We start from the raw sequence: 20709 nt of genomic DNA on the forward strand, positions 1-20709 counted from the left end.
GAGCAGTTATTCTTCATAGTGGTATAGCACACACTGTCACTATAGAGGTTCACCAGCTCTTTGTGTATGTAAATCATATCCTTTATCTCTTTAAATCCAAATTCCTCCCCTGATAAATTTACATTCAAGCCAGCTCAGGACAAGAATTAAGCCTAAAAACCTAGACAAAAAAAAGATATTTGATTGTATATGAGAAGAAAATGGCGCTTAAGGTAGGCTTAGTTAACTTGATCAAAACTGGCTGTTAGCTAGTTCTGAATTCTTGGTAAATACAGAGGGAACCCAGAACGCCACCGCTTCTTTGTTCGGCACACAACATTTTCACCAGCTTGTAAGACAAACAACGACATCAGAGAGGATATTATATAAAAAGACAGGTAAACATCTGCAAAGACAAAACTCCACCAGCTTCTCTTTCAAAACATGGAACATTGAGATAATCATAGGATCCTTCAATTCTCTGGATAATATTCATTACATTTCATTGCATCACATACAAGTCGGGACATATAAAACCTGTTACCGTGTATACAGAAATAGAAGATTTCAATTTTAACCTTCTATGAGCTAAAGTTGATCATTATTCCATCATAAACCAGCGATGGAATAATCCCATCCAAGTCTCAAAGGGATAGAATTTTTTTTTTTCTATTTCTATGTACATCTTACCTCTGGATATTGATTTATTTTCTTTCTATAGAATGTAACTGTGCACTAATGGGTGAAAAAGTGAGCCCACAACTTGAAATAAATAAGAATAAATAAGACATGATCACAAATAAGTGGAAAGCTGCAGAGGTGTCTGTTCAGTAGACCAGAACTGTAAACTTAAGTCTCCCTCACGTAAAGTTAATAATAACTTGGATATTATGAGGACAGAAATGAAATGATACTGTACATTATCAGCAGTTTTACCTCTAAAGGAGAACAACGAAAAATTATAAGCTCAAACATAAATCGGCATGTTTGTCCGCGTGTTAGGATGTGTATTCCTGTCTCAATACAGCAGTGATCACTAATAAAAGTGGTATATAATCTTTTTCAAGCAGCTCAGGCAGATGTACTGTAGCCTTCCCGGCATGCCAAATGGGCCTGGTAAAGTCTTTGTTTCCTTTTCAGGCTCAGTTTTAAGTAGCTGAGTTTCACTTTTGGAACCAGATCTACAGTACTTGGCACCACAATAAAGAGAAGGAATACGAAGACCTATCCCGTACCATACTCTACTGTATTTTGGGTTATTTGTGATAACGGTCACCTTAGGCATGGCCTTTGACACGACTTACTAACAGAATGATCCTCTCTCAACCCAAGCCTGACTCATAATTTATCTACAACAACTCAGATCATGGCTTAAATAAACATGTCACATCCCAACGCATCCATCCATCTAAAGCTTCCACAAATTAAGTCTTTCACGTTTTACCTCTATCAACCAAGAACCCAAATCAAGGCCCTACCTCACCTCTACCTCTCTTGCTCCTCTTCCTCTAATCTCTTTTAGCTCTTCCTTTCCTCTTTCTCCTGCCTGAGTTCTCCTGGGGCTTCTCCTCTTTGCTCCCCGTCATCGCTGCTCCGTTGGCAGCCTTGCTGAGCCCGTTGAGGGTCCCGTTAGGAAGGGCCTTGCCTGCTTTGGAGGAGGAGGAGGAGGCATCGCGTCTGGGCAGCTGGCGGCGGTATGTCTGGTAGTAGAAGTTGCCGAAGAGGATGATGAAGGTGATGGCGTAGCAGATGAGGGAGTAGTGCATCCAGTGGGGGAAGTCACAGTTGACGTAGAGGGACAAAGCTGTGTGGCCGATGGTGACGTGGAACTGGATCTGAGACACAAAGAGGGGAAAAAAATTTCACATTTTCTCAATGTACAATTGTTTCACACCATTTCAAAATGGTTTTCAGCTTGAGATTCAGTGTGAATACATATTTCAACACAGTGAGTTAATGTCTTACCATCTGGATGATGGTCAAGTACTTCTTCCACCACAGGAACTTTTGGATCTTAGGTCCACAGGAGGCCAGGCCATAATACAGGTACATCAAGACGTGGATTGCTGCGTTCATGTGTGCACCAAAGAATGCTGCAAGTAAAAGAAAATGGAAAGACTTTTTTTAGATCATTTCTTAAAACCCATTTTTAGACTCACTTTTATGTCATTTTGTCTTTTTTTTTAAAGTCCTTTTATGCCTTTTGCTCAGTGCCGGTCTCTTTTATTCACTCATTCTTTTATTCATCTATTTCATTTTATTTTATATTGTTTTCATTATTGCTCTTGTCTTATCATTATTACTGTTATTATAAGTTAATTAAAATTGTGCTAGAATACAGTTATATTCCACAAATTTGGTTTCTATGAACCCTTTATTGGAATTTTTTCCATTTAAGGACCAAAATGTTAGTTCTGCATAATTCAACTTAAAATTTTGGATGTTTGACATTGTTGAGAGCGGTTTTTCAGCTGAATTAACACAGAGATTAACAAGAAATAAATGGAAGTGGCTAACTGTCCCCTGTCCTTTCATACTGTTGGCAAGGATGAACTACGACACAAAGGGCCCCTGGGCACGTACAATAAAAAGCTCCTCTTTCTACTCTCCCACCATAGAATGATCAATATGAAAGGACATGGTTCAGGATGAGCAGCAAAAAATGACCAAAAAATCCTGAATTGACTGAGCCCTTTGACTCTCCAAGAAATATGAATAATAACAGTCATTTTTTAGGCTCTGCATGGCTTCAGGGCCAATTGATCCCTGTGGACACCTGGGTCTGTGCCAGTAGGTCAATTTGGTGATCCATCCATGACTTTTGGGAAGTAAAAGGAAGCAAATGGCTCCCTGCAAAAATTGGACATCAATATTACAATTTATGGTACACCGTGGAACTTTGTGTGAAGTGAAGTTTAGCTGAGTAACGATTCTAGAAAGTCTAAAAAGTGCAAAAGCTGTTTTTCATATAGGAGGTAACTAAAGGAAATAGGGTGTAAAGATCACAACGATTTTAACTGTTGGTTTGTAGCCAAGAATAGGGAATGGGTATAATTTAGAGATCTAGTGTAGCATGAGCTACTCACACTGTCCTCCTGCCACCCATTTGATGCCGATCCACCAGAGCGTGAACATGGTGCAGTGGTGATAGACGTGCAGGAAAGTAACCTGGTTGAATTTTTTCCTCAGGATGAAAAAGACTGTGTCCAGATACTCGATGCCCTTAGAGATGAAATACCACCACAGTGCTCCTGCCACCTGTCTCAGACAGAACATGAGAAATGGGTTGAGGGGAGAAGACAGGCATGGGTAGGGGAAGGAAACGGAACACAAATAGGGATAATATTTCATTTCTATTCTCGCCTATTCTACAGCATCTTCCCTTCAGGGTCACCTGAGCCCAATTGATTGTGTCAGATGTGTAACTACGTCATGGAGCAGTGGGAAGGAAGGTGAAACTGAACACCTTCCATCAGCCCGCTTCCAGCTCGCACTTTTTCTGATAAGAGGAGCAGGATCCAAATGAATGGACGCTGATCAGGTTTCTAAAACCACTAAGACTGAAGCTTCCGTGGCACGCTGACAAGGATGCTCTTAATCATTTGGGTACCGTAAAGCACTCCAATCAAGCTAGACTTAGCTGGGAAACATGTTACATCGTTGTAGATTAGCAGACGTGGCTCTAATTACCACCGCACAGAAGTACGGGCAGTAGGGCAGTAGGGCAGGTGAGGTGCAGTCCATTGTGGTAAATGTTCAGTTTTCATTTAATCTGTGTGTGTGTGTGTGCACATGTGTGTTTGTGTGTGTGTGTTTGTGTGTGTGTCTACGAGCTCATGCACTCACCCTGACTTCATTGGGATCCTCTGAATAGTCCACTGGTTGACAAATGTAACTGTAGCTTGCTGCCCGCGCTGCCATAAACAGCTAAAAGACAAGAGAGCAGATCTGTTAAATGACTGATATAAATGGACAAACACAGAGACACACAGAGGGAGGAAGAGAGACGGAGCGCAGGCAGAAAGCTGGATACACCGTAATAAGGTTAGTCTAGATCCTGAGGGCATAGTTATAGTTGGGATAAGACCTCCACAGATTCAGCTCACTCACATTTCCATAGATGCAGGTAAACAGGAGAACATCTAGTTACTCTCTAATATCACTCTACCTCTTTAAAGATGAAGAAGTTGAGGAAGACCATGCTGAAGTTGTACACAATGAGGGTTTTGCGGAGCTGGAAGGGCTCTCTGTTCCTCATGTATTTGGGCCCCAGCCAGAGGAACAGCAGGTAGGAGGTGCTGATGGCCAGCGTGGGCAGGGGGTTGTCCATCAGGGGCCATTTCTCCACTCGCTTATCTGCGGGACAGATGTTCTCATAGCATTACATAACGATTCTTAATGTTCGCATTACACTGACACAGTGTGGGTTCAATGTCAGCTCATTTTGAGGGGAGTGCAGAGTAGGAGTACAGATGCCAGATTTAGTCCAGAAGTGACCTGTCTGGAGGTCATTTTGATGTAGGCGCCTTTAATTAATAGTGCATGTGATACTTTTAGATAGTGTGACTTATCTTACGAGGTGAAAGATACAGAATCCATTCCTGCATCATTGTCCATTACATCACTGTAACAAGTGAAAGCTATGATGATATTAATGGATTCCCTTTACTGATCCCAGTTCAGTTATAAAGAGCAAGTTTCTGACTCGCTCTTGCTGACAACCAGGAAAAAAACATACCTGTGGATGTATATATTGTGTATAGAAGCGCACACATGACAACATGTGTATTTAGCGTCTTTCTCTGACTCTCAGGCAAAACAAAAATAGAGGATTGTTACCTGCGATCGTTAGGGTCCATTTGTAGAACTCTATGGTGTCATTAATTAAATGTGTGACAATCTCCATGGCTGTGACCGATGACCTGAAATTAAAGAGACAGGTGAGAGAATAGAGGCCACTAAACTCTCAGCTTTTAGCCAGCATTTAGTTCACAAAGCTGCACCCACTGTCATCTTCCAGGAGATCAGTAATCAACAATGTCAACCTCACCACACTCATATTCAAACTGGAGCCTGATAATGACTCCATTTCATGCATTATGTTAGAATGATTAGTCTTTGAAGAGTATGTGGTCTTAAAAGAAACGAACCCAGACCGACAGAAGGGCAGTTTTAAGCTTATAGGAGGCTATGGCCCCATGAGGCCATGATAAATGGGCTATAAGCTTCACTGCGCACAAAGGCTGGGAGCACCAGCCGGCAGAGCGCATGTGTCAGCAGATTTTTGGCTTGAGCACGACCACCAGCCAACCTGCTGGCCCTTATAATGAGGGGGAAAGCCCCGTGCCCCACTTCTACATTGAAATGGGTCATCTCCCATACAGTGGCAGACTGACGCATAGACTGATAAGTACACAGTCAGACACACAGGGTGATTTAATGATCCTATAAGGATGACGCCCCCCTCTCCCTCTCCCTCTCCCTCCCTCTCTCTCCCTCTCTCCTCTCTCTCTCTCCAGCCTGGAGCTGATCGAGCGCTGCTGCAGCATCTGTCCTGCATGCTTCTCTCCGCATAAACAGCTCTGAGAGTAAATCATACATCGCTGTTTGATTACACATTCAACCCCACACGTTGTGTTTCTAAAAGGCTAATAGGCTCATATAGTAGCAATAGGATTATTAACCATTTGAATGGCGAATTTGTATTCTGCGGCATACAGTCCGGCCTTCAGACAGGCTGCATGTGCACTCCTCTTATCAATATGATTTTTTCCAAAAGCTATTTCCGTCTTAGATCCGTAAAACAACATGAATCATCCATAAACAATAAACCTGGTCTAAAGACTGCGCACAGGCAGCTTTAATATCGACATTGGTTTCTCCTTCTGCTCCGTGCGGATGAAGATGCTTATTACCTTACCGTGTCGGTGCTTTAAAAAAAATCCGTCTATTATGACATTCAATGCAAGGTCATGCAGTTATTCCGGCTTGTACTCCACTGGGCTTTCTGTGTCTATGAGCTGAGGGATTGTTCCGTATCCAGTGGGAAATAAACGGGCCGCCGGACGAACGGCGATGGCATGAATTTCTTGTAAAGGGCGCACACTGGCCTCTACTGCGCGTCTGCTTCAATGAATTCCTCCTCTGACAATAGCAGCGGCAACACCAAGACTGTACACCACACACTTCCGGTTAATCCTTCAAAATAAAAGCGCATTGGCACATGTCCTGAGAATTAAACGTGAAAATATCTAATGTTTCACGGCCTTTAACTCAATTGGTGGGCTATCAATGATAATAAAATGCTAATATAAAACAATATAATGATGACGATGATGTAATATTATCATTGATGCACGCACCTGTTCCATCTAAGCAGGTTTTGTTGATCATAGTTGATTGCATGATCTTTTATGTAATTTATTGCTACAGTCCAAGCTCCTACTCCACTGATTATTCAAAATTCATGATCAAGATTCCTTTTATTGTCATTGCCATATACATATATACAAAATTCAGTAGTACTGCCTGAAACAATACTTAAAAAATACTTAACAGAGAATCAAACATCCAACATTTACACACACACATGCAACTCGCACGCAATCGTCTTCATACACTTGTAAAAATAGAATATGTTGTAAAATGTGTATATAAATACAGAGTTATTGCACCTAGACAGTATGTATTGCACAAATCAAAATAGATAAGATATTGCTCAGATAACATAAATTGCACAGTCGCCAAACTAAATGCTTTTGTTTTTAAAGCGATTCCTCTGTACTTCCTGTTTGCTCCCTGCTGTCTGTGTCCAGCTTGATGCAGCTCCGCTCCTGTGGAGGCACTTGACAGGGATATGATGGAAAGATGCTCTGCGCATGCGTACAGATGGAGGCGGATGCAGCAGCAGAAGCTACATCAGTTTCGTCAAGTCGTGCAGATACAACCAGAGTAGGAAAAGCAGGGCTCTCACCTTCAAAGTAAAACTGCCAAAAAATTGTCGCCTGTGTGGCCAAAAATAACACCTAGAAAAACTAGATACAAGAGAACAGTCTATTGCATCATGGTGCATTGTGGTCTTATAATAAAAGTGGCTAATGGATATAATTAGGGAAAAATATTAAATGACTTAAACAGCAAAGTCAGTCATTTAAGGGGTTGTTTATCAAGAAATTTTGTAGTATTCATTTTTAAAGTATACTTTGAATTATAGGATTTTGTCTGCAGAATAAAGGTCACTTATTCAATCCTTAGTGGCTGCCTCATACTGTTTCATGTTTCTCAAACCTTAAACTCAACACCATCAGCCATCAGATGTCTCAAAAGCTGAGGATGATGTCTGTTTAACAAAAGTTGCAACCAAAGGCTTTTATTTTGAAATTCCGGAGCAGAGTCCTGTATCTCCTGCTGTCTGACTTGACAATTGGTGGCTCTCTGTTGCACCGGCTTTCTGTTGTCCTTTGCCGTTTGTTCTAATCTATAAATCGCTTGTTTTCTGCCTCTTGCTCCTGTGTCACGGGGATCAGCAGCGCATGTCGTGCAGTCACTGCGCAAAGCTGAGCTGCGGATGAAATGCGCCGTCTGGACTCACTTCATTGATGGTGGTGAGCTTCCATCATAGGCCCTATTCTGTGATCACTGGAGCTAGTTCCTCATATCAAGATGGTCCGGTGAGATACAGTGTCGGAGGGTTTCTCAGCGATAAAAGTCAAGGCTGTCTTTTGAAAAAAAAATGAAGATTTGGAGCACGGAACATGTTTTCAGGTTGGTCACAATGTGGATAATTCAGTATGCATGAAGCAGAATGAGCTGGTCTGTCATTGTAGAGTTCAGTTGATGGGACGTTCAGGCACTTGAACTGAGTTTAAATGACTCTGAATATAATAAACGCTCATGACTTTACGACTGTGGTCACTAAATTCCACCTGTTCTATATTATAGCTCATCCAGTGATAGTGAGTCACTGTGAGCATTTAACACCAGGAGTCTGCCTGAACAGTCACAGCTTTGTCCCACAGACGCACACAAGTGTTCTTGTTTGATTAAGCTCTGGCTTTAATAACACTGTGCACTTTACTCAACTAGGAGATCATAAAGCTTGTAACTGCTGGAGATTTCCAGCATGTTTTTAACCAGCAGTGAAAGTTAAGAAATGTCTTCCCCTTCATATCATTTTGTACTTTTCTTTGCGCAGTTACCCATGGGAGACCGTTATCAAGGCTGCCATGAGGAAGTACCCAAACCCCATGAACCCTAACGTGGTCGGGGTGGACGTGCTGGACCGCAGCCTGGACGAGGAGGGACGCCTGCACAGCCACAGACTCCTCAGCACAGAGTGGGGCCTCCCAGGCATCGTACGAGCGGTCCGTCATCAACACACACACATCAACATGCACAGAAATATACAAGGATACATGCTCACAGGTGTACAGGTGCATGTGTTGGGTTCCTTAAACTGGGTGTTCAGTGACCTGCTGGTGTATCTTCCCACTTACTGTGTGTAGAACTAAACAACAGTTTGTTGCACTCGCTGTCCTTCGTGTGTATGATTGTGTTTTTAGATACTGGGAACCAGCCAGACGCAGACGTACGTGAAGGAACACTCCATAGTCGACCCAGAGGAGAAAAAAATGGAGCTGTGCTCAACAAATGTAAGTTTTATACATTTAGTCCCTCCGGGCAGCCATAACTCTCCAATCAGAATGAGTTGAACAGTTTGTCCAGCAGTAGTGAGCCACAACAGCATTCAAATCTACCGCTGCTGCTGTGCTAATTCACAGGAAATACTGTGGTACATTGTAACAGCAATTGCTATTTCCAAGTCAATAGTGTGCACTGAGTTTGTATCATAATGCTGAACGTAAATCTCCCATAAATCCAAACGTATTTTATTTTCCAGATTACTCTCACCAACCTGATTTCAGTGGATGAGAGGCTTCTTTACAGACCACACCCAGACAACCCTGAGGTGTGAGTACACTGTACAATTTATCCAACTGTGCATTTCATGTCTGAAACCATTTTTGGGTACAGAGCGTGTGTGTGCGGAGAGATACGAGCCAGAGTGAGCTAGACACTGTGTTCTTGCAGATATACAGTGTTATACTGTGTAATCATGCTCTCTCTCTCTCTCTCTGTCTGTCTGTCTCTCTCTCTCCTAAGTACTGTCCTGACCCAGGAGGCCATCATTACAGTCAAGGGAGTGAGTCTAAGCAGTTATCTGGAGGGCATGATGGCTAGAAGAATGTCAGCTAACGCCAGGAAGGTAACGCAAAATTTAAAAAAAGCACATTTAAATTTGTGCACTTATTTCATCTCCTGCATGTGGTCTGAGCTCAGCTCAAGTAATAAAGGTATTGCTGATTTCTCTGCATGCCTTCTAACTGGGACTTTACTGTCTCTGTTAGTTTCTTTTCTGGTGCCGTACATCTGTACTGGACAAAGTTACAATTTCCGGTGGTGTCTGTCTCTGTATGGCCTTTGTCTGTTCCTTAATCTTGTGTTTCTCTGTGTGAATCTGTAGGGTTGGGATGCTATTGAGTGGATTATTCAGAACTCTGAAAGGGAGAACGTACCTCTCTGTGACATTTATTAACTCTGGTAACTTTTCTCTTTGCTTTCCTTTGCAACTTTGGCCTTTAGTCTTACCCAGGTTATTATAAGCATGCCACTCCTTTTTTTCTCTCTCTCAAAACTACAAAAGTCTCATATTTGTGAATGCATGTGCCACTTAATGCTCAGTGCTCGTTTGTTTGCGTGCACAGGACTGCAGATCTGCAGTGACGACTACCTTTCCTGGCTACACCTCATAAACCACTGGGGATTCTCAGCATCTCTGCAGCTGGTACTTATAAACCATCTGAGAGGTTTTGTAGGTTTTCACACTACGCAGCCTCTCTGACCTCTGGAGTATATGGACTGGAAGCTGAGACAGACCGTGAAATGCTGCCAAAGCTGAATGTTTTGCATGTTAAAGTTGGATTTAAGGGTTGCTGGTGCAAGTCTGATACCTGTGGCTCAATGCAAGCTCAATAACCCATTAACAACTACTCTAATTAAGACAAGTGAAGGGAACATTGTAGTTCCCTTCTGTGTGTTTAAAGGTTTCAAATTCACAGGTGCTGCTGTCGAGGAGTTGCATCAAGATCATGAGCCCACCAGACTTTACTGGTTTGAATATGATATTACGCACATTTCCTTTGCTCTCATGTCTCACATCTAAGCATACTGTGGAAGACGGATACAGGAGGTACATGCAGACAATTTTTAGAAAACAATGTACGGTACAATGACAATATGCAACAAACTTTGTAACTTTTATTTGAACCGATGTAATTCTTCTGAAATGACAAACACTGGCGACTCCTATAGCAGGAGTTCTTACTGGTGCTTATGTGTTTGAAGAGGCACAAACTGTAGATGATGTGTTTGCATGATGGTAGTAAAACGATTAGTGTGGTAGCTACCTAGCCAGGTACCTCGCTCTAAAACCACTAATGCAGCTTTAGGTAGTTTCAAAGGAATTCAAAGAAATTATAATGTTTAGCTCAGAACAAAAAGATGGTAATGTACCATTAACATTGCCTTCTTTTTCTGCTGTCACAGCAACAATACACTGGCACCTTTTTTATGTAAAATTGATGGGCAATATGGCCTTAAACCAGCGGATTTTTAACTGGGTAAATGAGGAAGATGAGGATGACGTACTCAGCTTTTGTGATCAGTGTAGAGAAAAGATATAGTGGCTCCTTTTTCTGCGCAGTATTACACATTTCCATGGCCTTAAAATGATGCCTGTGCATTGTTACTTTGACAGCTCTATCATTTATGCCTTTGCCAGTCATACACATCATGCTTTCAAAATGTTGAACTACTCTGTAAAAGCTGCCTATACACCCTGAGGAACAGGGCAGTACTGTATGTGCAATGCTGCAGTGGGACATGCACACAATTACTACATCATAGGTCTTGGTAAAAAGAAAGAAATATTTGCATAATATTTGTATAAATATTATTTATTTTCAAACTTTGTGTTACCAGCAGTGAGTTATTACATTGTCTGTATCATCTGAGTGTCAGGCAGAAATAAGTTGCATTCGCTTTTTTAATTTTGTTTTAACTTCAACTGTTGTCCTACTGCAACAATTAAAAAAATGACATTGTGAAACTTGTGTTGTTGATCAAACAAAGCTCATTGTTTAACCCCAGTGTTAATATTCAGCGATCCTGCCTGATTAAGACTAATGCCCTGGGGTTCTTTTTGGTCTAATGACACTGGAGAGCTCCACTTGTATTAAGAGTAATTAGCATTTCCCCTACCAGCGTATGAGTGGGGTGAGGTGCTTTCATTTGAATGTCATTTGTTTAGTTTTTGATTAGAGGGCCCCAGCTGAGTGTTTCATCATCCCTGCGCTGTTTCATTTTTCTTCCTCACTAAGAATCAATCAGCTAAGAACAGTGATGTTTTCTGTCATCTCTCACAGATATTTGGTTTTAAGGGTGTCCTGGTGGTTCCAAGTACCAGCAGCAACCATACAAAGGTTGATTTTTTTGAACCACTAGCATGCAGTTTATGAGTTTTCCAATAGAGAGCACAATTTTGCTGTTTGCAACAAAGCAAACCTACAAAGCAGCCTCTGTTCAACTCCAGCAAGGAGCCAGTGTGCATTTTAACTCTGTTTAACAATTATTCTACGTGATGCTTCAGTTTGAGCTGAGAAAAGTCCCATTAAGGCGAGATGACTACATATAACTGATGGCAGATTTATTTTATTTATTCAACAGAACAAAAACAGAATGCATTGCATAGCATGTACATCATTCCTCACTGTCTGAGCAGTGATAGAGGGAAGTCTGGGTCAAATTGCACCTTTTATACCAATTTTTCCATTCCAACTCAATAGTGCAAGTTGAGCCACTTGCCAGAATCTCAAATAAATAAGTAAACTCAATCAGCTGGGTGTTAAAAAAATCATGCAAGAGGCTACAGAAAAGATCTTTCAGACAGTCAATGTTGGTATCCAAGCCTCAGATCTTAAATAGTGTAAATGAGACATTTGTTTGATGATGATTTAAAAAAAAAAAAAAAAAATACAGCATCAGGATCTGAAAACATTGCAAACAAGGACTAAGCTGTACCGGTTTCAAGTTTCATGATAAAGGCACACACCATTGTTATACTGACTTCAGATTACAATCTTTGGTAATACTGCACTCAGGTGCCATTGCTATAGCAGCCACAGCAGAAAATGAACACACAATTAATAAAAAAGTCATATTAAATCTTTATAAAAGTGAAAAACGACAAAAGAAAAATAGAAAACATTGTGGTGTGTCAACATTTCAAAGAATCGGTCTAAAGATCTCCCATGCTTACATTCATCGTCTCTTCGGTACCGCAGAAACTCAAGATTTCCTTCTCTCCGTCCCCGTGCCAAACAGAATATTATTACAAACTTCATCTGAACATCAAACACATTGCATCCTCCCCATGTGAGCAGGCCTTCTACTATAAATAAATCACAAATTCAAACATTAAGCAAAATGGGTTTGAATATTCTCCCTACTTTCCGTGATTGAAAAAAAAAAAAAGCATTTACAAGCTTTGAAAATGCAAGATAAAAACAAAATTGTCCACATCGGGGAAGAAACAGGTGTACACGTCTAAAAGGTCGAGAGGTGTGTTCTACTCTGAGGTGTGATTTCAAAAAACACATTAAGCTAAGACTAACCTCTGACAGCTGAGTGTTCCCTTTATTCACTTCTCCACCCACAGGCCAACTGCTCCTACATCTCTTTTCCTCTCCGTCACATTCACTTGCTTTCACCAGCGAACTCTCCCAGAAGCCTCTGTACTTTCAAAAGAAACTCGATTGCATAAATGTCCCACTGCCTGGGCCCCGTCCAGCCGTGCCACAACTAAATACACATCCAGGAATCGATTGCGCTATTAAACAAAAAAAACTATTATACATTTCTATGTACAGTATGTACACTCAGTTCATCTGGATTTTGGGGGGGATCAGAAGTTGAAAAGGTTGATAAAGTCTTGTGGGGAGAGTGACATGGTGCAACTTTCTGGGTTGTTGGCTGTGCAGGGATGGTTTGTGTCCTGAGAAAAGAAACAAAGACACAAAGATCAAAATTAGATGTTTTTGTTGTTTTATCCTTCACTGTATGTGTAACTTCACTGTGGCCAACATTGAAGTTTCATATTCATTTTGATCAAGGTCAAAAGGTAAGAGCAAAAAAAAAAACACAACACTACCTTCCAGAAAAGGATGTGGCAGTGTGTGCAGAAGTGCAAGGTGTCACTGTATTGCTCTCTGTGAGGATAGCAGCGGCTCAGCTTGAAGTACATCTTCTTCCACTCAAGGTGACCTTTATCTGACACCATCAGGCGCTTTCGGATCTGCAGAATGGCAAGAGACTTTAAGACATGACCCGAGGCGAGAAAAACTATTTGAAATATCTACTATAATGTTAGCTCTCATGACAATTTCTTTGTTTCCCCAGTTCACTACTACATGCAAAGTAACTACTCAAAATATGGAGGTTTTACTCAGACAAATGGAGCTAATTCTTCCCCACAACACATACTGAACTAAAGCAACTCTAACCTGAAGGAAAGCTTCACTGTAACCTGCTTTAGCACAAAGCTTGATACCATCTCATTTGCTTATCTGGTGCTTTTGAGCATGGTGCTAAGTTACTGTAGTGTTGGTATGCACACTCTGCAGCCTTCCATTTTCCAGTAGCAGGTCTTGTTTATCAGAGATGCTTGACCTCCTTGTAGAGTGATTTTAATGACATGTATGTCAGGACTGCCGTTCTGTTAACTTGTTCTAACTGTCTCAAGTCTGTAATCTAGGTCATGTGACGATGTGACATAATCTGAGGACAGTGAGAAAGACAACTAAGATGCCCTGTATGCAAATGTGCATGGAAGAGTGTGTTATTCTCATTCTATGCGTATTTAGGGAGCATCCTTTCACTTCTACATGCCTGTCTGTCTGTGAAGTGGTGCTGGCAGAGTTTCTTCCACAGCAGCCGGTCCTCAGTGAGAGCCCCCAGCTCAGGGCACACCTGTCCCAGGCTGACCAGGTCCCTGCCATCCGACAGACGCTGCATGATGTTCAACTGCAGACTGGCAGGCAGGTCGGTCAGACTCATGCCTGTAGATGTGGGCTGAGGGAATCAGGAGGCAGAAGAAGTCATGAATATAATTTGCATTGAGCCTCTTCTTGAATTCCCCAAATTATCCCATCATGAGAACACTTCTGTGAACCTGTATTTTGGACATATGCTCACCCTGTTGATCTGGATGTTGTCCAGCTGCTGTTGCCACTGCATGATGTTCTCCATGCGGTGCACCCAGATGTTGATGTTCCCAACCAGGACGGACTTGCCCATGTCCTGAACAAGACCACACAGCGAGACGTAGAGCGTCTGGAGCAGCTCCTTGATGGGCCGAACGTTCTGCTGGTCATCGAGAACTGAGGAGCACATCAGAAGGCATTCATTGAACTCAATTTATCACTCCAACCATGAGTGATTTAAAGCCTGGGGGTTAGAGAGATTACCAGCTAAACACTGAATGTTTATTGTGAATCATCGAATAACACAGTTTTAAACCAAATGTTTTGGAGTGGGTGTACTCTCCCTCTGTGATGCTCATAATATTTAGCCAACAGGTTTCATAACGCCACCTAAACAACCCGAATCTCTGTTTAGCGGAGGGAACATTTCGTTTATACTGCAGCATGCAGAGAGGTCTGGTGACTGTCAGTGTTTTTGTGTGTGCCATTAAAGCACTAAATTGACTCCACCGGCCTTCTTTAGATGTAGTCAGGGCTCATTTCCTCACCTCCTGGTGCAAACAACAGCACAGGGAGGCTTCAGCTTTGTTTTTTGTTTTGGTGAGGATTCTCCTTCTCTGTATATTTAATCCAACAATAATGAAATAGACTGAATGAGGGACAAACTGTGTTTTTTTTTTTAGTGCATGTGAGAGGTACGCCCGTTTGTGTAAAAAGTACAGACCACAGCAGAAAGATAAAACCCCTGGCCACATAAAGGAGAGAAACTGAGAGGCAAACTAGTTGAGTGACTTTAAATGAGTGAGAGAAGAGCGACGGGGCTCACCTTTCTGTACCACTCTCTCCAGAATATTCATGTAGTTCTTCTGCGCCACACCGCTGAGCGAGGGGAGCTGGGACTTGGCGATAAGCTCCAGGAGCTAGAGTCGAGAAAGAGGCACAAAGAAAGAAACACAACATAAATTTCATCCCGTCAGCTACTGAGACTCTCTGTTCCATCACCTCATTACTTAATGTTTGTTATGCTGCATTCTTAAAAAGGCACTTGCATTCCTAACAATAAATGCTGTCTAGAACAAATTTGGAGCCAGTCCACCTGGTCATTACTCTCAACTGAAGCTGAATCCAACAGCCATATAACAGCATTCTTGGCCCTTGGTGTCTTTAGAGGAAGAAGCTACTGGAAAGGTGTTGGACGACATCCCAGGCTGTCACCAACGTCAGCCTCCACAAACAAGCTTTTAATCGTTTGACTCCTGATCCTCCTCGTCATGTGAATTAGCTGAATCATTTGACAGACTGTGTGTGCGCTCATGTGTCCATGCTTGTGTGTGTGTGTGTGTGCGCGAGGTTGTTGGCGTTGGTGAGCGGATAAACAGCGGGTTCCAGGGTGACATGTTTGGCATGTAACAGATGCTGTGACATCATGGAGAAAATCAAGTTCCCCCTTGCTCAATTCTGACCAGAGCGTGTGACCTTTATCATATCAACATCAACATATTGTGGGGTACTTTCTGCTAAACTACAGAGGACACTAAGCAGTGCTAGTTGGTTGGTTATGTGAGGCGACAGCACTAACTTTCCTCAATGCATATTTTTGAACTCATAAAAGTGGTTAATGAAAAATGTTCATTACTACATATGGCACCCACTGTAAGAAAGTATCCAAAAGGAGCCAAATCCTAAATTAAAAGTTGATGAGTTTGGGGCTCTTAATAATACCTACCTTTAAACTAAATTACTTTTCTCCTACATCCTCAACATCCCTGTGAGTTTTTACCAATCTTAAGCTTCTTCGCCCTCCTGGCTCCCCCCTTTTTTTTCCATTCTTTCCAGCTCCATTCCTAAAACCTAATCCCATGCCCTTCTTCTTTTAGCAGCTCATCAAGTGTTCCTCTCTTTGTAGAGCAGCCGGGCAGAACAACGTGCGTTTCCGTACCTACTTTTAGCCCCTGCTGTTCGCTAAACTGCACTTCACGGCTTGGCATGTGGCTCATACTTTTCCACAAACACACCAATGGTGTTAGAAGGACTGCATGCTACAATACGAAGACACAGCCAAGACGAGTTCATTTTGAGGTTTCCGTCTCCTTGAGGCAACCTCTATTTGTCTGCTCAGGAAAAAAAAAAGAAAGAGAGAGGACAACTTGTTGTCTCTTTATGGAAGAACCTGATCTGTGTAACTGAGACAGAGTTGAATGAACCCGCAAATGCCATCAGACACAACCAGTGAAGAGCAGTGACCTAGGACACCATGTCCAGACTAGACGCTAGTGTTACACAGCCGTATTGTTCTTGGGGCTTACCACACTACACTGCACTTGTTAGCTGGAACTGCACTAAAAGGTCAATCCAGAACTTCAACAAAGAAAGAGACAAATGGCCAACTATCTGTGGAAGGTTGTGTGTGAAGAGATTAAGACTTTGATTACTTGAGGAAAAACAGATTGCTGTGTATTCTGATATCTCAGCAGTGTTATAATGCTGATACTCCACACTTCTGTTTATAACCATAGATAAAAACAATAAAACAGCTGTGAACATGATCCGCTGCAATCTCACCATCCTGCCAAAACAGGAAATTGGTACAACACATCACAATCATTAGGATGTCGCGTAAATTGGAAAGAGACAGAAGTGAGAGAGAAAATCGTGGCATAGAAACAGAGTAGGAGACAACACGAAAGTAGACGGCCCGAGTCTGGCTGAGACGTGTGTGTGTTTGGGGGGGGGGTCTGAATCACCTGACAACCACTGGGTCTGGTTTCATAAACCCCTGTCGGGTGGTCGCACCTCACCGCACAGCTGTCACCCCCCTCAGCACCCCCCACCTCACCCCTACCAGCCCAGGAGAACACGACCACATGCAGCCCTCAGCTCACATGGGAGCACATGTGGGAGAGCTGGTGTTTGGTTTGGTGGGGGGGGACACAAAAGCTCATAATTCCACTAAGCGATATTTTTCTTCATAGTCCAAAATGCATTTACACTATTGATAATAATATAATAAATATTGACAATGTCACATTCCTGCTCTAGTGGCCATTTTTCACAAAGCCATTCGGCATCCCTTGTGTTCACAATATGGACATTGTGCGACGTTGTAAGGGTCCAACATAGTGCATCAGTTTTAATTCAGACTCATATTAAATGCTTACAGTGGATGAACTGCACTGGGTAGTAAATAGGAATTGATTTTAAATACAGCTTTTCTTGTGTTCAATTCAATGGTAATGCCAAATGGCGTCAGCAATGATATTACAGCAAAATGTCACACTTTTTCCCCCACCACAAACACACATACACTCCCTGGGATGGTATCATCACCACTGAGAGACCCTTGTCTGCAGAGCATTGATAAGAGCCTTGCAGAAGCCTACACACCCTCTCAACCTTAACCCAGTCTCTGCCATTGACAAAACGTCTCCTATTGACAACCACAGAGGTAACAAAACAATAGAGTAACAAAAGAAATGGAGAAAAGAAAGAAATGAGGACTCACTCTGACGACGTAATTAAATCTCCTTGTGTCCTTGATGGCGCTGCAGAAATCCAAGCGGTTGAAGGCCTCTCCCAGTGTACAATATCCGTGGCGCTGTGAGAATTTAATTATCAGGGTATTAGATTGCGATCCTCGGCAGGAGTATAGAGTTATCTCTGCATGTTTACATTAGCAATGATGATATGAAAAGTTGATGTGAAACTAAATGAGTTGGTTTGTTACCTCCTTGGTGCTTCCTTTATGAACATAAATCCACTTTTCCCTGTGGAAATCTGCGAGAGAGCAGAATGTTTATATCAGTGGCCTGTCCTCATTAAGCAGCTTATAAGCATTGAGACAAATGCACGCGCGCGCATCACAAATATGACACAATTTCAGAGTCTGTATAGTTATTGAAATAGAGTTTATGAAATGATGGGAAATTAATCATAAACAACATTATCAGGGAAGAGTTCTCCTCATGAATGTTACATAAGATCCTCATGAGCCTCTCCTGTTAATATTTCTGGTCCGGAACCAAACCATGTTATATTATTAGATTATTTATGACCCCACACATAAAATAACAAAATGTTATCCTTTGCATATTTATCCAGTAAGTCAGACTGTGTGGCCCTTTCATTGAGACTCACAGGGGACCTTGGTGTTGTTGTTCATTAGGTCTTTTTTCCTCTTCTTGGCAGCCATGTCGTAGTTGAGAGAGAGCAGCAGGTTCTCCTTGTTGAAACTCTCCTCCTCCACCTCGGCTTTGCAGAAGCTGGAAAAACACAAGGACCCATATTTCATTACAGACATCATTTCACCACTTTATCTCAGCACACACAGGGCTGCAGAGTTTATATGCAGCACCATTTTATTTATTTATTTATGCCTTCTCAGGGTTTTCTTCTGTGCAGAGAGGCATCAAAACAGAGGGATCAAACATAATTTAGACTGCCTTTGTAACACATGTGCTGTGGAGTGCGACCTTAAGTCATGTTAAAGGCTTGTGGTCATTTTGGAAAGTGGACAGACTGACAGACGTTTGTTAATCCACTCACTTGTTGTGAGGTTATTAATAGCTTAGTGATTAGCCTGGAAAAGGAACATGGCTCCAGAAAACACAAAGACACTGAGGTTAAGGAGATGCAGCCAACATGAAGATGTAGGCCTACTGTCTGTCTGTCTGTCATCCTGTTCGGTTTTTTTTTTAGATAAGTATTTTCCTTCAGCAGACCTCCCCCCACCTTTCCCCCCTCCATCTGTTTCTAACTAAAAAGTGATGGCGCATTTAAGAGTTGCGCGATTTCAAAACCGCCGTGATGGAGACAGGACACACTCCCCGCATTTCCCCCGTTAAAACACCAACCTCTCCACGGAGACATTGTTGTTTTTGTCGTCTGTTGTTGTCTTTTTCCATCCTTCCTCGGTTTTAACCCAACTCTGACCCGGTGACCTCCAGTCCTGTCCGAGGAAAGGCATCCTGGGTAAAGACGCTGAGTTGATTAAAAGTAAAAAAAGATAGCAGGAAACAGCCCCTGTTTGGCTTAATGTGTATCCCTCCTTGAAAGCTATTTGTTCTGGTCTACTGTTGACATTGCGCAGCTCTTCTTATATCCTCAACTCAGAACCCGGAAATGCACGCGGTCCGCCCACTTTGGAAACTTCCCTGCAACACGTGGCTTTGTTTATCAACTGGAGCGTTGCAAAACCTCTTGGAGAGGCGAGCAGAGGTAACAAAAGCTTCCATGTCATGGAAAGGTAAGGGTCAGCAGACACCAAGGAAATTCATTTGGGAGGATTTTAACTCGATGAATCCTTTAGGAAAGCATTTCTAAATGTTGGGAGACAAGTATGTAACTGTGTCTGCAGTGACAACGGGTTGAAGTAGCTACACGCACTCAAATACTGTACTTGATTTTGAAATACCTGGATACTCACTTGAGTATTTCCTGTGTTTACTACTTTGTACTTCAACTGAACTACATGGATCGTTATTGTTATTTAGCAGCATTTCTGTCCCTATGAATTACTTTCTTAAGTCTTGTTTAAAATATGTCAACATTTCATAACAAATGGCTGAAATCATCATCACATCAACACAGAATAATGCACTTTAAAAAGGTTCAGCTCAGGAGTTTTTTTTTTAACTATACTGATCTTTTCACTTCATAAACAGGATCTTGCCAAAAACATATGACCAACTTATAAAATATGGTGCATTGTTATATATTAAAGGCCTTGCATACCTACACAGGCTCTAGTTTTACTCAAATAGAACTTATAAAGCAGGACTTTTACTTGTAACAAAGTATTTTTTCATAATGATAATGCTCCTTTTGCTGAAATGAAGGATCTGAATACTTCTTTCACCACTGGCTGTGAGTGGGATTGACTGATGAGGAACGATCATTCTTGCTCAAACAGCTGCTACTTCTGACTTTTGCTACAGACTTCATCCATCTCTCGATTTGAAAACAATATTGTGTCTCTCAACAGCACACAAAAAAAGAAACATTTCATCCTGATGATAACGTGTCTGAAAAAGTCCCCTCACTCTTAGTCACTCCTGGTGTTATAAATAGATGAAGTTGTCCTTTGGATTCCTCCGCAGATTGCGTGGGAGTGTGTGTGTCTGCTGGGGGCTTTACCATTGTATTTAAATTTCCCAAAACAGCAGCAACTGATCCATGAAGACTGCACGAGGGTATTATGTTTATTTTGTACTGTGCCATTAAAGATCTGTCTGTCCAGGCCACTGGGTCAACTCTTATCAGCCCAAATAAACACATGACATATTTACACACTCATCTGTGAGGCTTTTGGGAATCAGCTTCAGAGTTTATACTTGTTTGCTTATGGCTATAATAGCGTTTCTCATGTCACTTAACTTTGTGCTTTCATAGGCAGTTACCATGAAGCTGATTTGAA

At 41.9% G+C, this 20709-nt stretch overlaps 4 protein-coding genes across 4 annotated transcripts in view; 2 read left to right on the top strand and 2 right to left on the bottom strand.

Annotated features, from left to right (window-relative positions):
- Positions 1 to 20709, top strand: part of LOC139204990 (exostosin-1a-like) — a 436963-nt gene that overhangs the window by 317506 nt on the left and 98748 nt on the right. The window lies entirely within an intron of this gene.
- On the bottom strand, positions 1106 to 5958 carry elovl4a (ELOVL fatty acid elongase 4a). The gene is made up of 7 exons (XM_070835982.1): positions 5900 to 5958; positions 4819 to 4901; positions 4148 to 4335; positions 3826 to 3906; positions 3066 to 3237; positions 1945 to 2072; positions 1106 to 1814 (listed from the first exon to the last, which is right to left on the bottom strand). The coding sequence occupies exons 2-7, from the start codon at positions 4883 to 4885 to the stop codon at positions 1488 to 1490; spliced, it is 963 nt and encodes a 320-aa protein (XP_070692083.1). The 5' UTR covers positions 4886 to 4901; positions 5900 to 5958; the 3' UTR covers positions 1106 to 1487.
- prelid3a (PRELI domain containing 3A) lies at positions 7712 to 10042 on the top strand. Its single transcript, XM_070835983.1, has 7 exons — positions 7712 to 7743; positions 8174 to 8342; positions 8541 to 8630; positions 8879 to 8949; positions 9142 to 9244; positions 9503 to 9579; positions 9744 to 10042. The coding sequence occupies exons 1-6, from the start codon at positions 7712 to 7714 to the stop codon at positions 9572 to 9574; spliced, it is 537 nt and encodes a 178-aa protein (XP_070692084.1). The 3' UTR covers positions 9575 to 9579; positions 9744 to 10042.
- Positions 11733 to 19312, bottom strand: fbxo32 (F-box protein 32). The gene is made up of 9 exons (XM_070835981.1): positions 19148 to 19312; positions 18432 to 18556; positions 18022 to 18071; positions 17800 to 17892; positions 15124 to 15217; positions 14290 to 14474; positions 13984 to 14166; positions 13247 to 13390; positions 11733 to 13090 (listed from the first exon to the last, which is right to left on the bottom strand). Exons 1-9 carry the CDS (start codon positions 19258 to 19260, stop codon positions 13001 to 13003), a joined length of 1077 nt encoding a protein of 358 aa, XP_070692082.1. The 5' UTR covers positions 19261 to 19312; the 3' UTR covers positions 11733 to 13000.

The sequence above is a fragment of the Pempheris klunzingeri genome, chromosome 8, assembly GCF_042242105.1.
Source record: "Pempheris klunzingeri isolate RE-2024b chromosome 8, fPemKlu1.hap1, whole genome shotgun sequence".
In the NCBI taxonomy this organism is placed as follows: Eukaryota; Metazoa; Chordata; class Actinopteri; order Acropomatiformes; family Pempheridae; genus Pempheris; species Pempheris klunzingeri.